The 15,163-nt window shown below is 34.3% G+C and overlaps 2 protein-coding genes across 7 annotated transcripts; one reads left to right on the forward strand and one right to left on the reverse strand.

Moving 5' to 3' along the window:
* Positions 1-24: 24 nt before the first annotated feature.
* LOC143198177 (uncharacterized) lies at positions 25-12,541 on the reverse strand. Of its 4 annotated transcripts, none has more exons than XM_076407242.1 (16): positions 12,390-12,541; positions 11,544-11,697; positions 11,355-11,483; positions 11,105-11,298; positions 8,630-8,694; positions 6,680-6,929; positions 6,389-6,624; positions 6,123-6,329; positions 5,941-6,067; positions 5,761-5,886; positions 4,946-5,099; positions 4,621-4,892; positions 4,425-4,563; positions 2,884-3,083; positions 1,214-1,459; positions 25-1,157 (listed from the first exon to the last, which is right to left on the reverse strand). In XM_076407242.1, the coding sequence occupies exons 2-16, from the start codon at positions 11,687-11,689 to the stop codon at positions 895-897; spliced, it is 2,754 nt and encodes a 917-aa protein (XP_076263357.1). In that variant the 5' UTR covers positions 11,690-11,697; positions 12,390-12,541; the 3' UTR covers positions 25-894. The 4 variants fall into 4 exon arrangements, with proteins under 4 accessions (XP_076263357.1, XP_076263361.1, XP_076263360.1 ...); XM_076407246.1 differs by having other exon boundaries at positions 2,884-3,074; positions 12,078-12,541; XM_076407245.1 differs by having other exon boundaries at positions 2,884-3,074; positions 12,390-12,540.
* Positions 12,542-12,725: 184 nt separating this feature from the next.
* Naa60 (N-alpha-acetyltransferase 60) lies at positions 12,726-15,155 on the forward strand. 3 transcript variants are annotated; one of them, XM_076407256.1, is made up of 5 exons: positions 12,726-12,979; positions 13,119-13,310; positions 13,470-13,778; positions 13,825-13,946; positions 14,027-15,155. In XM_076407256.1, exons 1-5 carry the CDS (start codon positions 12,963-12,965, stop codon positions 14,110-14,112), a joined length of 726 nt encoding a protein of 241 aa, XP_076263371.1. In that variant the 5' UTR covers positions 12,726-12,962; the 3' UTR covers positions 14,113-15,155. The 3 variants fall into 3 exon arrangements, with proteins under 3 accessions (XP_076263371.1, XP_076263370.1, XP_076263372.1); XM_076407255.1 differs by having other exon boundaries at positions 13,836-13,946; XM_076407257.1 differs by having other exon boundaries at positions 12,839-12,979; positions 13,054-13,310; positions 13,836-13,946.
* Positions 15,156-15,163: the final 8 nt, after the last annotated feature.

Below are 15,163 nucleotides of genomic sequence, written 5' to 3' on the forward strand. Positions count from 1 at the left end.
AGGGTGTAAAATAAAACAATGATAGATCTTAAGAACGATTTATTTGACTTAATCTCTAATTAAAAAGGTGATTACATACATCCATATTAAATTGTTAACTCTAATTAACATCACACTGTTTATTAGTTTTTTTTTATTAAGTTACATGTTGAAAGACGAAAATTATTTTCGACAGTCTGCGTATAACAACTGAAGCCCTATAAATACTGAACTGTTAAAGGTAAATTAAAAAATAATTACGGACCATCTAGAATCCGACGATGCATTTAGAGAAATAGTAAATGCTTTGGCTTAAGAAATTTGTGTACAGCAACTTTCGAACCAATTATGTCCGATTGAGATAAAAACAAAACACTGGGTCCTCAAAATAACTATATTTCTACTTCAACCAAAACACATTACTGTACATCATAGATCAAAAATAATTTTCAGTTTTAAGTCCACCCTTAAAAACATATAATATATAGATATAACAAAAATCTAAATTATAGAACTTAACAGATTATATATGCGTTGCAGGGACCTTGGCGATGCCACAACTTGAAATAGTCATTGTCCAAGTGTCATTTCTTACCGTTCACGTTTCATTATAGAAAAATATTGTACTAAATATTTCAGAATCGGACGCTGCGGCACCTTCACCATTCGATGACCAATGGAAAACGACGCGTTTCCGAATAGAAACAAAAAGGAGGCGATATCACAATTTACGTTCTTGCAATAAACAATTTTATTCCGTAAATAGTTCATTAATTAACTTCGGTTGATTGGAAATATCCAAAAACTCACCAGCTTAAATATGGAGAATTCTTCGGTTTACTGTCGTCTACCGCACGCGAAACATTAGTTAATTTATCATCGTTATTAGGCTCGAATTATCATCAACAGAACCCTTTAAACCTTGGATCGTTTCTTCGCTATCGCATCCTCAACCGCCTTTAGCTGCTTCAACAACTCTTCTCTTCTCGAGGTGGCCTTCTTGGCTTTGGGGTCCCCAGGTGGTGGGGAGTTGGCTGGTCTCTTCTTTGCTACCGCTTCTAATTTACGTACTTCACTAACATCTGGCTTTCTTAATCCGGCTGGGTTCTTCAAGTTCAATTTGATTTTATTCTTTTCTAATGCGCCTCCTTTCAAGGCATCCATGGCCTTTACGATTTCTGCAAAAAATATGACCAGTATTATAGTTGTTCCATCATTGGATTAAACGCGTTACCTGTAGCTTTTCTGGCATCTCTAACGGATGAAGAGTTGCTTCTGCTAGACGAACTGCTGGACTCGCTAGAATCCGAATCGCTGGAACTGCCAGAACTTGATCCAGAACTAGACCTAGACATTCTCTTGGTCCTGCTCTTAACCCTGGCCAAAGCCGCCGCAACTGCCAGTTTATTCCTAGTTCGGCCGAAGTGATCCTCCCTCGAAGGCGCAGGAGGGTTAGCGGCACTGCTCACTCTCATCATACCTAAAGAATCGACATTACACTTGGGGATTCGAAGATTTTAACGGGGTTAGAATACAAAAAATGAACTACAGTGCTGCTTATATCGTAAAATTAATTATCACACGGTGTGACACATGACACTGATTGAGTTACCTTTCCATTGCAAATACCGTACAATATTTGGGAACGCTGCATCGATTTAAAATAAAAATACACTACTTAAGGTTTGTATGAACATTATGAAGATATAACTATTTTGTGCCATATTCATTTGTTTGATGCGTTAAAGAGGAATCCGTTTTTTTTTTAACAGTATATTGTTGAAGTAAATGTCCATCAGTCTTCAGATTGTATGCTAAAATAAAAAAGGGGTTACCTGGGAGCTTAGAGGGATCAATACCCCCACCCCAAAAAAGTTACTAGTGAATCTGTAATGCATTTATCGTAATTTATTGTTAACTTAAAGAGTGTTATGTTCCCAAACTTTTGTAAGAAAACCTATTCCCCGTGGAGTCAAGTTTCTACAAAACCAAAATATTTTATCTGTTACTGAGTGTGACTTTTTACCACAAATGATGCAGGCGACAAGATTATTCCAAGATAAGAAGACTATAAAAACCGAATTACATATCAAGATCGACGTATAGCCGGGCCTACTAGAATTTGGGTAAAAATATATATTTTAATCAACACCGAAACTTAAGTGAAAAGTGAGCTGATAGTATATCCCACAGATTTTTAAATTAATAGGAATATCAAGTCGTAATATCCATTATATTATCGAAAAAATACAAATTAATAAAGTAGTGGGCTAATTCTTTATATAAGATAATTACCATGGCTAGCTAAATCAACTTATAACACTTACTATTGAACATGGTGAAAATACAACCAAAAAAAACAGCAATGAAATCCGTGAAAAATAATATAAATAAAATAGAAACTTTTTAGAACAAGTATCGCATAGGCTCGCAAATACCATAGGATTAATTGTTTACATCAAGACTTTCAACTAACATTCAGGAAATCAGGAGAATCACAAGGCACAAGAAGAATCAGGACACTCTCGTACTAACATCGAAGCGTTTTAACTGTTGAAAAAGACTTGAGTAGTACGCAGACTCAAAAGAAGCATTGAGTCGATTCTGTAAAGTGTAGTGTAGTGACAGAAAATATACTATTACTGTAGAGATTAAGTGAGGATCAATGGGACCTCTGAGATAAATACTTAGCTTTAAATTATTCTGAAACAAATTGTAGATTATTCGGCAACGAATAGTAACAATGAATTAGTAAATAAAAAAATCTAAAAAAATTGGTCTTTAATAGATATTTACTTCGCCAAAACATAATTTTAAAAAAACAAATGAGCTCTCCACGCATCTAATATATTATATTTTTATATACAAATATGGATCAGCTGATTCATCATCAATCGGACTTACCTGGAGAGGGGACTCTCCTCTTGGGAGCGGGAGGATTCATCAGGGCGGCGCGTTCGTTTGCGGCCTTCCTCTCTGACACAATGATCGATGGCGACACGTGCCTGCCGGCTTTACGGGACCGCGATCGTCCTCTCCTGTACGATGACCTCGATCTGGATCTGTACGAGCTCTTGCTGCTTGGCGACGACGTTCTTGAAGAACTGACAGTGAACATTATTGTTTTACGCCACTCTATTTTTAAAACGTTCTATTGGGTTGATAAGAAGGTAATTCCATCGATTTGGATGTTGTAATTTTGAGGCTTGAGTATAGTCGCGCCTTTATTTTATGGGCCATATCTGATATCTTCTACCTCAAAATGCGTACTCAATACAATAAATATGTCACTCAACAAAAGGCGATTTCCACAACAGCTCAGCATACCAAACTTTTAAAGCAAAAATAACATAGGAAATCCTTAAAATTAGGAAAAGAAAGTATACGAGAAGAAAAGGTATCTTTGAATGTATGTTTTTAATCTAATAAATTGACATTTTGTGTGTTTGGGATATACACACAACTGATTTTTTTAATTAAAAAATACATTTAATTTTAAATTAATTTAATATCGTTTTTAATCCCATTAATAGGCCCTCTCCGAGCAATATAATATGGGAATGTAGGGTGAACAGAGATTAAATAAGAAATATTTTTTTGATATTAGAGAATGTTCTATAATTCTATAATATTATCCATTTGTGGATATTCAATAGTATGTATTTCATTATTAACTACGAAATCGGCATTAATTCTCATAATTGTCCCAAAACCTGGAAAATTTTGAAGAACAATATGTAAACCTCCATAATCCATACAACACACTTTTGATTTATCGATTTCATATGCCTCTATATTTATTCTTATATAAATAAGAATTTTATTAAAATAATTTTATTCAATTTGAAATTTTAATAATTATTCCACTATAACTTGGATCTATTTAAATCGAATATTAGCAACACAACCTGTCTCAAAATGTATCTTTTCTTGCTATCTACTTTTTGACACATACCCAACAAACTTATTCTCAGTAATTACAATATATTTATCAAAAATAAAGATAGAAAATATTATATTATAGAAAGACTTTAAAACTCAAAAAGTTTTGAATCCATATCAATACAAATTCGACTTGAACAGCTACAGATGAAAAAGCAATACCAATGATTTGTTAAGTTAATGGACGCAAAATTAAGTTAAATATCTCGTCAATAGTTGTTCAAAAGAGCACACAAAATATTACCGAATTTTAAAAAAAAGATAATAAATTGATACTAATTGATACAGCAAATATTTCAAACTCAACTCATTGAAAATAAATTAAATGTTGTTGCATCTCTCCTATATTCCTGGTAGTATGATAGATTTCAATAATAACAATTGTTTGCCGTTAAAAACCAGATATTACCCAACAATGATGAAATAACAAATAGGAACAAGACAAATAAGAATCTCCTGACATTACATTCTTTCCAACCCAACATATTAAACGTTCGGCATACCTGCTGGAATATGAACTGGACCCGGAACTGTAGGACTTCTTGCGGTCTTTCCTCCTACCAGGTGACTTCGATCGCATCCAAGGGTCCTGCCATTCATCGCCCCGACTCGGCCTACTTTCTGCCTCGGGGCCTCTTTGCACTGAAAGAACCAGTGGAGATTAACAATAAAATAACTTCAAAGCACCAATTAACAAACCTATAACCTCCCGTTTTGGTTTTCTGCGCTCTCGATCCCTCTCACGATCGCGACCCTCCATCCTCTCGTGAGGCCTGGACGATGTTTCCTCCTCGTACTTGAAATATTCCGGAGGGACACCCCGGTGCGACGGCATTTCCCTGTACGCTGCTCGGATATGTTCCCGTCTCGGTGGAGGCGCGTACTCCGATTCATAAACCACTTGCCTTCGCCCGTAATACTCGTCTATGGGTGGACGGGCTACCGGATACTCGGGTAAATGACGGACATACCTAAAAATATCTATCAGTATTCTTTTCAACAGTTAAAGACTACCATTTATTACCGTGGCTCCGGCGACGGAATCCTCCCGTAGTAACCGTTCTCCTTATCAAACTCTTCTTGAGCGATGCTGAGGTTCATCTTTTTTTCTTCGAAGTCGATGTCTTGTTCCTTCCTTCGTATCGATTTTTTCAGCATTTCTTTAGCCGTTCTCAATCCTAAAACGTACAATATATCGGGATAAGTTTTGCCATTTTACCATTAAAGTTATACAACTTTGCACATTTAACATTCTCTCATTTGAAGCATTTAATCATCTACTTATATTTTTCGAATTAGTTTCTTCCATTTTTAATTTGTTTCATAGCTTTGCACTAAACTCGTCAACTGCAGCATTTTAGGGAGCCAATCCATGATATTTTCGTTTGATATTGTCAGATAAACATTTATCACATTTGTTTTTAAAATCTCCAAAGTTTTAAAGTTTTACCCCTTTTCAACGTTTTAAAATCACACAAACGTTTTGCGAATGTTACATGTCTAATTTTTATAACTGTTCTTTATCATTCACATCAAAAGGGTAACTTTTAAACCAATTATAACAAACTGAATAAAAGAAATCTTATGCAAAAACATCAGCATAAGCATAAGATTTGATGAGTCAAAAGTTTCCAGAACAATAGCGCACTGAAGACTCTTACATCATCACTGAAGGGAGAATCAAATTGATTCCGCCACATATGTTGTCACCTAGTTAGTTAAGTGTAGTATGGCACTCATTCTCTTCTGCCAAGAGCTGTTCTGTTAGCTAACTTCCAAGATAGGTGAATAATTTAATCTTAACGATACAGATAAAGTTTCTAAACATGTTTCACTGACCTCTTTCCCACGCTGATTCTATCATTGGTTGTTCGGACTTCCCATACATCCTTTCTTCCATCATTCTTCCCATGCCAAATTCCCCTGGCAACATCGGGCGGACCATATCAAACATGGTGTAATTTCCTAAAATAAACAGATTATCACCAAAAAGAAACAATTAAAACGCGACAAGCACACCTTTATCGGTAACTCCTGGATGAAGAAATCTACAACTAGCGCCCCAAGTACAAGCACCCCTAGAGAAAAACCTACAAACTGGTCTAGGTTCAGTTTCCTCGGGCCTAGCATCGTCTTCATCTGTAACCTGTTGACACATGTTTAAAAACAACCGTCCTTGTATGAATAAAGTACCAAAGTACCTCCCCTTCCTCCAACTCCTTCTCTTCTTTCTCCACGTTTTCGTTCTCTTCGCCATCTTTACCATCTTCCTCGCCCTCTTCCCTGTCTTCTTTGGACTTATCCTCATCCTTCGTATCGAGCTCGCCGCATTCTCCGTCTTCCGCTTCAAAGTCCAACTGTTCCTCTCCTTCTTCGGGTCGAGAATTAGTTGATGGTTTATCTATCACCTAAATAAATTAACATCGTCTTAAAACTGACAATTCAATTAATTACTAGAATGAACAACCTGTTTGTCAAAACTGTCTCTCTTATCACCCTCTCCATTATGTAACAATCTGTCCTCGCTGTTACTTCTACGCGAATGAACTTGCTTAACATTGTCGTCATCTGAATTAGCGCCCATGGAATCCTCCAAATCGGATACGTCTGAAAGATCCTCGTGGGAAATGTTTAAATCGGCCTTGGCCGGAGACGGGGGCTTCTCGTGAGAATTATCTCTATCATGGTCGGACTCCATGTCACCTAGGATTCGACAACGTTGAGTACTCGCGAAAACGTCCGGGAAAACTCAACATACCATCGGACACATCCTCGGGTTGAGTATCAACCGCTCTGATATCCTTGTTCTTGCGGGAAGACGAATCCACACTGCTGACACTCCCATCAGAATCGCTGCTGCTTTCGGATTTCCTACGAGACCTACGTGAGTCTCGCGAGGAGGACCTGCTGGAAACTCGGGATTTTTTCGAACCCACACTGCTACGCGACTTTCGAGAACTCTTAGAACTGCCCGATTTTATGGAGTTGTTATCCTCGCTATCCGAACCCTACAAAAACATCAAACCATTATTCAAAATATCTTCGTAGGCGATAATACATAAGTATTGCATAAAAAAGTCCTCATACAGAGAAAAGAACTGAGAGGGTATTATAATCGTAAAAACTTTATCTAGGTTTACGAGGCTTACATGTCATAAAGAATCTATATATCTTCTCTAGCTAATTATATGACCGATAGGAACCACGCCATTTTTTACATATACTGAATGAAGCAACTTTTCTCGTATATTTGCATTGGCATTATTTTAGATATTAGCATACCTATACATGAGACTGCGACGATATCTTGGCTACCTTCCGATACTTGCATCTCGCAAGCAAAACCTTTATTTTGCACGACCAAACAAATAAAGTAATTTCATTTGAACATTTCTATATGTTGCGCGTATTTCTCTTTCCGAATATAAAAAGAAAAACTGACAAATCTAAAATGAAAAAACTTAAAATTACAAAGATAGACCGGTGTAAACGATTAGTGACGACAACCTTCACACTGTCAAAGTGGCACCAAATATGCGCTCCTTTGACCAAGTATTTAGACTGTCTGTGTTAATGAAGACTGTGTGTATGTAGAGTGTGATTTGTTTCAAGATTATGTGTTTAATTATACGAATAAATCGAATTTTATCCCCTATTGATCCTCTCTTGGGTACCTTTTACAGGGAAAGTAAGCAGGTTTAACTTATATTCTCGCCACCTGACACGAATCCAATGATGATTTTTCAGTATCGGTAAAAAATACACACCCAAAAAATTTCAATTCCATTCTTTCCCACAGGTTTCCAAAGTCAATATAAGCTTCTCGAAATATATCGGTTTATTTACACCATCGGGTGTCTTTCAAGGATATGAAATTTTAACGTATTCCGTCTGATTCTATGCGTCTGCACTATCTTTATCTAAAGAGTTGTTCGATCTCAAATATTCCTGATTTCATACCTAATTTTTTACGTTCTTAGAGGACCGATATCTTAGAAATTAGTTTATCTATATGTTCCGAATTAATCCACACCTGTTTCAAGTATGTTTGTTGTAAATAAATCTGATATAAGTATACACTGATGCAACTTATAGCTGCAACATGACCAACGACAATAAAAAAAACTTTAATCAGAAAATAATTAATGACAGGGATTTAAAACAGATTTACACGGAACACGTCTCTCAGACATATGCTAAGGCTTTGGGTAATTCTAAGATTAAGCTTCTATGGCTAAATAAAATAAGACAAAAATTTATCATTTAGAAAATTATAATTTATTAGTAAAGAATGAACAAAATCAGATAATATGTTGTAATATATCAGGAGAGTGATGGGAAAAGAAGAAAGGGAAGTATCTAGAGGAGATGGTTGGATGCGGTTAATGCAGATGTGTAACCATCCGAGATTAAAAACAACACAGAATAGATCTAAATGAAAAAGATGAGTCTAAGGACGATGTAAGAACAACGCAAAAGTTAGAAGCTATGGGACTGCATTATATTTAAGTCATTCTTCGAATTTGAACCACACAATAACATGTTTCTTAATCAAGATAACTAAAACCTTTAGGATCTTCAAAAGGTCGTCCTTTCAATTAAGAGTGCTCTTGTTTACCTCTGACTTTGCAATAGAGAGATTAGACAATAATCCAACTACCAAGATTACAGAGGTGTAAACTGAAAAGAACAATAAACAAACCCTTACCTGTGAAGCAGCACCTTGTGGACTTTTGGGACTCTGACTGTGCTCTATTGATTCTTCTTGGGCTTCTAAAAACATGGTATAAAGGTCGATAACAATACAAGTCTTAAAACGAAACCTTTAAATTAAATATAAAGATTTTAATCAACGACGTGTGTTTCAAAAGTAACGGGAAGTATTACATTTCGCGCATTTGTTACAAGCAGAGAGTTTGTTCAAATAGTATAAGGTACAGCAGAGTCTTAGAAATATTAAAAAAATAAATAAATAGCAGCATAAAAGTGTTTTCAAAATGACCGCAAAGACGTGAAAAAAGATAAATTTTGAGTAATCACCAAATCAATTTCATGTTAATGTTAGTTAAATTGATAATTAATTATATTGTCTTCGAAAATGTTCGCAGAAAAAAAACAATAAAAAAAGTTCCTAAAAAATTAAAATCCCGTTATTTCTTGAACACACTTTGTACATTTGCTTCATACTGTTTTGCTATGATATAGATGTTTTTATGATGCTTTAGTATTTGATATTTTATTTATAATTTAGAATATTTTGTTATGTTTCTGCATTTACACTACTAAGTTTACAAACGCAGTTTAAGTTACAAAAATAACCTTAAGTCATGTCCATTTCCACTCATTATATGCATGGGTATTCACTGCGATTAGTTTAAGCTTTGTAGGACATTTATATCAACAGTTTTACAATTAAAGCCTATTCTTGGATAATAAAAAATCGGTTAATAAAAATATAACAGGTCAATTGAAAAGCCCCCGCCCTACCATAGTAAAACACATTTTTTGGCAAAATTAATTTTTTTTATTCAACATAATTCCCTTCAAGGGTGATACACTGATTATAGCGACCCTCCAACTTTCCAATACCATTTTTGTAGTACAATTTGCCCTTTGCTTTAATATAGGCCTCAGTTTCGGCGATCACCTCTTCATTCGACGAAAATTTCTTCCCAGCGAGCATTCTTTTGATATCTGGGAACAGGAAATAATCGCTGGGGGCCAGATCTGTAGAATACGGTGGATGAGAAAGCAACTCAAAGCCCAATTCATGGATTTTTGCCATCGTTTTCACTTACTTGCGACACGGTGCATTGTCTTGGTGAAGCAGCACATTCTTTTCTTCAAATGCGGCCGTTTTCGGCGATTTTGTGCTTGAAACGGTCCAACAACGCTATGTAATAGTCGCTGTTGGTCCTTCCTTTTTCAAGGTAGTCAATGAAAATTATTCCATGCGCATCCCAAAATACAGACGCCATCACCTTGCCAGCCGACTGTTGCGTTTTCCCACGGTTTGAAGCGGGTTCATCGTGTGCAGTCCACTCGGATGACTGTCGATTGGACTTCGTAGTGAAATCGGCATCGACGCAAAAACTCGGGTTTATTACTTGCACAGAGCTTGACCATACCCAAATATTCGTGAATTATATGATTGCACGTTCAGTTGATAACTTTAGAGTGTCAAAATCATTTTGTTGATTTTTTTAATGTTTTCGTGTGTAACAACCTCTTTTGGGCATCCACTGCGTTCACCGTCTTCGGTGCTCATTTCACCACCTCTAAACTTAGCATACCAATCCTTGATGGTGGACTTTCCCGGGACAGTGTCCGGAAACTCGGCATCAAGCCAAGTTTTTGCTTCAACTGTATTTTTTCCCTTCAAAAAGCAATATTTTATCAACACGCGAAATTCCTTTTTATCCATTTTTTTACAATAACAAAAGTTGCTTCACTCAAAATGGTATAATTCACAAACTAATAATCCGACAGCTGTCAAAGTTATACATGCATCTTTTGGGGTTTAGGGCTAACTAAAGAACATATGGATTTAATTCTAGTAGCGCCATCTATGTATCAGGCCGGGGACTTTTCCAAGGCCAACCAAGGCCGCATTAACTTATGGAGATACAGCTATGTTAGATCCTAATTGTCAGTTTTGGTTTCAACGATTTAAAAAAGCCAAATAATGATGAAATTAGATTAATAATACATAAAATATATCATTTTGCGAACCAAAAAGCGGAATAAATTAAAATTTAATAAAAGTTGACATCATGATAATACTTAGAGATTTTTATCCAATATGAGCGCCCTAACATTAATATTATTTTTTATTGGACTTTTTTTTTTGATAATATTATAACCCATAACATATTAATATTAAATATACAACAGCCTGTTACTTATATTTCAAAATAATTTATTTTTATTCCCTTATTGAAATAATTTTTTCAATTATTGAAAAATATGTCTGACACTAACAGCTTTTTAATTTTTTTAATTTATTTCTATTGCTATTTGATTATGTAATTTCCAAGTAAAGACAGTGTTACATTTTACATATAGAGTACATATTTTTTCTTGCTATATCTCTTTTCCCCCTTATGGAAATTAACTAAAATATTATCGTATATAAAAACAGTTTAAAGGAATTGCAAAATAGTGTAATAAAATGATAAAATACCTGGTGAACTCTCCCTGGAGCTAGCTGGTGACTTCCCGGAATCTTTTTGCGGTGATCTTGAATTTTCCGAGTGTTGAGAATGTGCCGGAGAACTATGATATGAAGCGTGCGACTTTGGTGTTTCAGACCTAACATCTCCTTGATTAATTTCTGCTTGAGATTGGGATTGAGACTCACCATCAGATGATCCCGAACTATAAAAATACAGATGGAACTAATATTGTGCTAATATGCATCATATTTCACATACCTGCTGGCATTTGATTGAACACTCGGCGATCTTGGGCTTCTGGGACCGTTCTGCCTATCACTTAGTGGTGACGGTGATCTACTTACAGGTGAGTTTGATCTAGAACTACTAGCGTTTGATGCTACACTTCTGGAAATTAAAAAGAAGGAATAAAGAGTTGTTGGACATCTAGCTTATTAAACTATATACCTAGGGGAATTAGGGCTTTGTGGGCCAGTGGCCAATGGACTCTCTGGTGTACTTCTTGAGCTATGCCGTGCACTTCTCGGACTCCCAACGTCGCTCTCATTATCAGATGAAGCACTTCTAGAGTCCTCCGACTCCACAACAGGCATGTTGTAAGCTGAGAACAATCATTCAACTCATTAAGCAAAAAGAAATTATGTTTTTTAACAAAAATAAAAGGCTTGTCTAATAAACACAAGCTATGTAGATTTAAATAATAATAAAAATACACCTTGATATACCTGCTATTATATATTTACATAAAGGGTTCAAATTAAAAACAAAAAAGTAAATATACAAATATTGGCAATTTTTTTTAAATCAACTTAATTAAGGTCAACATTAATCAATTTAATTAATACAGAATAAGTGTGTATGTTGAGCACTAACATTAAAATTAATCAAATATTTTGTAAATTTCACAAATACTTGGTAATATTGAGAGAGAACACTGTATGGTCTTATTCAATGTTGAGTCCGTTGTAGCTTTAATCTTACCTGCGAAAAGCAGCTCAATCCTCTGTTACCATTTAAACACTTCGAAAAGAAAAATTGTCGCTTCATCTTGCTGTTATACATTTTATTCCCAAAACTTAACTTTAATACTTTAAACTCGACTACTTTGTTACTCACAACACAAACTACTGAAAGTCTCTCGCGTACTTTAATTTCGAACTATACTTAACAAGTATTCGGTACTTTGCGAACAATACAACTGTATACTGTATACATAATGCAAACACATCTTTAGGTGGAAAAAATTGAGACTGTTATTTTGCACTATAAGCTTCACGGACTTGGCGGTCTTACCTTTTTATGGGCTTCAGGGCTTCCTGGAGCTTTACTTGTATTAAAAAAAAACCTTTTTAGTAACTAGTAAACTTCGGATTCTTCAAATAATCTTCCACCTCTCGTTGAGCAAGCTAATGGCGTTTCATACTTACACGACAAAAAAAACAAATTATCCAGAAAATACACTAGAATTGGCACAAAAATAACAGTTGGTACTGGTAGCACACGAGGTATCATATATAAAAATATGGGAACCTATATAATTACCTCCCAACCACAGATTATAAAATAAAACCTAATTATATTACATCATATGTTTCGTGGCCTAACGCAACTAAAAGAGAAAAGATAGCTAGAAAACAGTATGTTGTAGAGAGAAATAAGAACGGGAAATTATTTTTATTCAGTCCAACTCACTTCCACACATTTATTAATTATTTGATTTTTCCCTGATACAATACGGTTTAGGTTTAGTGAAAATGACAAATATAATTAATAACGATAACAAATATCAAATATGAAGAAAGTAGTGTAGTTACAATGAAAGAAAAATATATTTTATAATCGTAGTACCCAGCAAATAAATTATAAATGGCAAACATAAATTGGTAATTATTACATTATTTTTTCGTAGCTATGTAGTGGTATATATATTTTTTAATTCAGAATTTATTTTAATTAGTTCATAGCTTTTCGACGTCAAAATATTTTTTAACGAAATTTATTATGCAAATATATATACAATAGGTATCAACATGGAAATAATATAAATGGCTATTCAGCAATGGAAGAGAAAGGAATAATATTATGTTCACTGGCTGATGTTCAGCTTAGGTTTCTATGCCCTGAAGATTTAGATGAAGTAAGAGCTTTATGTCAAGATTGGTTCCCAATAGAATATCCTTTTTACTGGTATGAAGAAATAACTTCTAGTAATAGGTATGTACAATACAGCATACAATTTATATTTTAAATAGACATTTATTGAGTGCATTAGAATAATAAAAGATGATTACGATATATCATGCGACATTTATTATGTAAAATAATATGTTTACATTCTTTTTATCTATGTGATCTAATTTTTAATATTTCCAGTCGCTTTTACTCATTAGCTGCAGTTTACAAACACCAAATTATAGGACTTATAGTGGCTGAGATCAAGCCTCATTCTTGTTTGAATGAGGAAGACGCGGGTATATTAGCCAAAAACTTTAGAGACTGCGATATTGCTTATATTTTGTCTCTTGGAGTTTTGAAAGAGTATCGTAGGAATGGTATAGCAACACTGTTATTAGACTCCTTATTGAAAAATTTAACAACCCCTGAAAGAGGGAAGGTTAAAGCAGTATTTTTACATGTCCTGACTACCAACTCGGCCGCAATAATGTTTTACGAAAAAAGGAAGTAAGTATTGAGTCACTACTTTAAGGATGGGGAACTGAGTGTGTAGAATTATTGCAGATTCCGACTTCACACATTTTTACCGTATTATTATTCAATTAAAGGGAAATGCAAAGATGGATTTATGTATGTCCTTTATATTAATGAAGGTCATCCACCCTGGTCAATATAATATCCTTTTTTATGCAAAAAAAGTGTTGAAAAAATTATGATTTCATCATTTTAAAAAGTATTTCCTTAACATTTTTCACTGATTACATCAAATTTATGTGCGGGAGAGTTATCAAAGGTGCAGGGTTTTTTCCCTGGATCCTGTTCAATGTTAACAAAGCTCTAGGTTGGATGCTGAGAAACCATGGGTCTCTCAATGAGGATCATCACTGATTACGACTAGTCCATTATTTTTTTTTCCTATTTTAGTTTAATTTAAACAATTCCCAATGAATATCAAATATAGAGCGTAGGATATGTTAGTCAAATTATTTTAGAGTAATTATCTAATTTGTGGATATATTATTAGCACACCGATAGATATATTGTTTATGTCTGATTTGATTTTACGAATTTATCCGAGTGAGATATTTACTGTATAGGTTGAGCATTATTTACTGTGATTTTGTTCATTATCACAGCATTTTTTGAATCGTAAAAAATGAGAAAAGCCAAATTAACATACAAAAATGTTTATTAACTAGTTCGTTTTGAGTGCGGTTGAGCAGCGCGCTTTCGATGAACATTTACGATTTACTTTTGGTTTGATTAAAAAAACCATATCGTACTGCCACATCACGAGGTGTACATATAACTGCACGAATAATAATATGTGTTTATTTAAGTGTGTGAAAATTTTAAGACAGTGAATGCCAAAGATTTTATTGAAGTAGGATTTTAGTTACCGTGCCTTAATATTACAGAAAATATTAACGACGCAAACAGAATAAATTGCTTTTTGTATAGTACAAATTACTCAAATGTCACCCGCTCCCCTCTCCCTTCACTTCCAACTAACCAATTTAATCATACAAAAACAGTACTAACGTTTTTGGTATTTGATTATTTTTGTTTAGTTCGCTCTTTCATACATACTATATATACATATAAAGATTGTTACTTATTTTTATCAAGAACGTTAGTCAATTTTCATACACCTTCCCATCTTGTTGACTACATTTTAATTTATACACACGAATGAACATTATTGTACATTGTTTTATTTTGTTTTTGTTTGTTTTATATAGCAATTGTTCAAAAGTCAAGATATTTATATTTTTGTTTTTCTTTGTTAATAAAATAATATCGCTTTTTATATAATTATTTATAACGCATACTATACATGTATAGACATGATATGTTGCACAAAATAAAGTATTTTGTAATTAAGGTGGTTT

Source organism: Rhynchophorus ferrugineus, unplaced genomic scaffold (assembly GCF_030347505.1).
Source record: "Rhynchophorus ferrugineus isolate W39M unplaced genomic scaffold, kcgeb_rfMv2 rfM6, whole genome shotgun sequence".
Lineage (NCBI taxonomy): Eukaryota > Metazoa > Arthropoda > Insecta > Coleoptera > Curculionidae > Rhynchophorus > Rhynchophorus ferrugineus.

Excerpts from the sequence above, each read along its gene's own strand:
- Naa60 (XM_076407255.1), top strand. Across the intron at positions 13,311-13,469 it reads GAAATAACTTCTAGTAATAG|TCGCTTTTACTCATTAGCTG; the intron begins GTATGTACAATA and ends TAATATTTCCAG. Across the intron at positions 13,947-14,026 it reads CATCCACCCTGGTCAATATA|TGATTACATCAAATTTATGT; the intron begins ATATCCTTTTTT and ends AACATTTTTCAC.
- LOC143198177 (XM_076407242.1), bottom strand. The coding sequence starts at position 11,689 with ATGCCTGTTGTGGAGTCGGAGGACTCTAGAAGTGCTTCATCTGATAAT. Across the intron at positions 6,330-6,388 it reads GAGACAGTTTTGACAAACAG|GTGATAGATAAACCATCAAC; the intron begins GTTGTTCATTCT and ends TAATTTATTTAG. Across the intron at positions 1,158-1,213 it reads AGATGCCAGAAAAGCTACAG|AAATCGTAAAGGCCATGGAT; the intron begins GTAACGCGTTTA and ends TATTTTTTGCAG.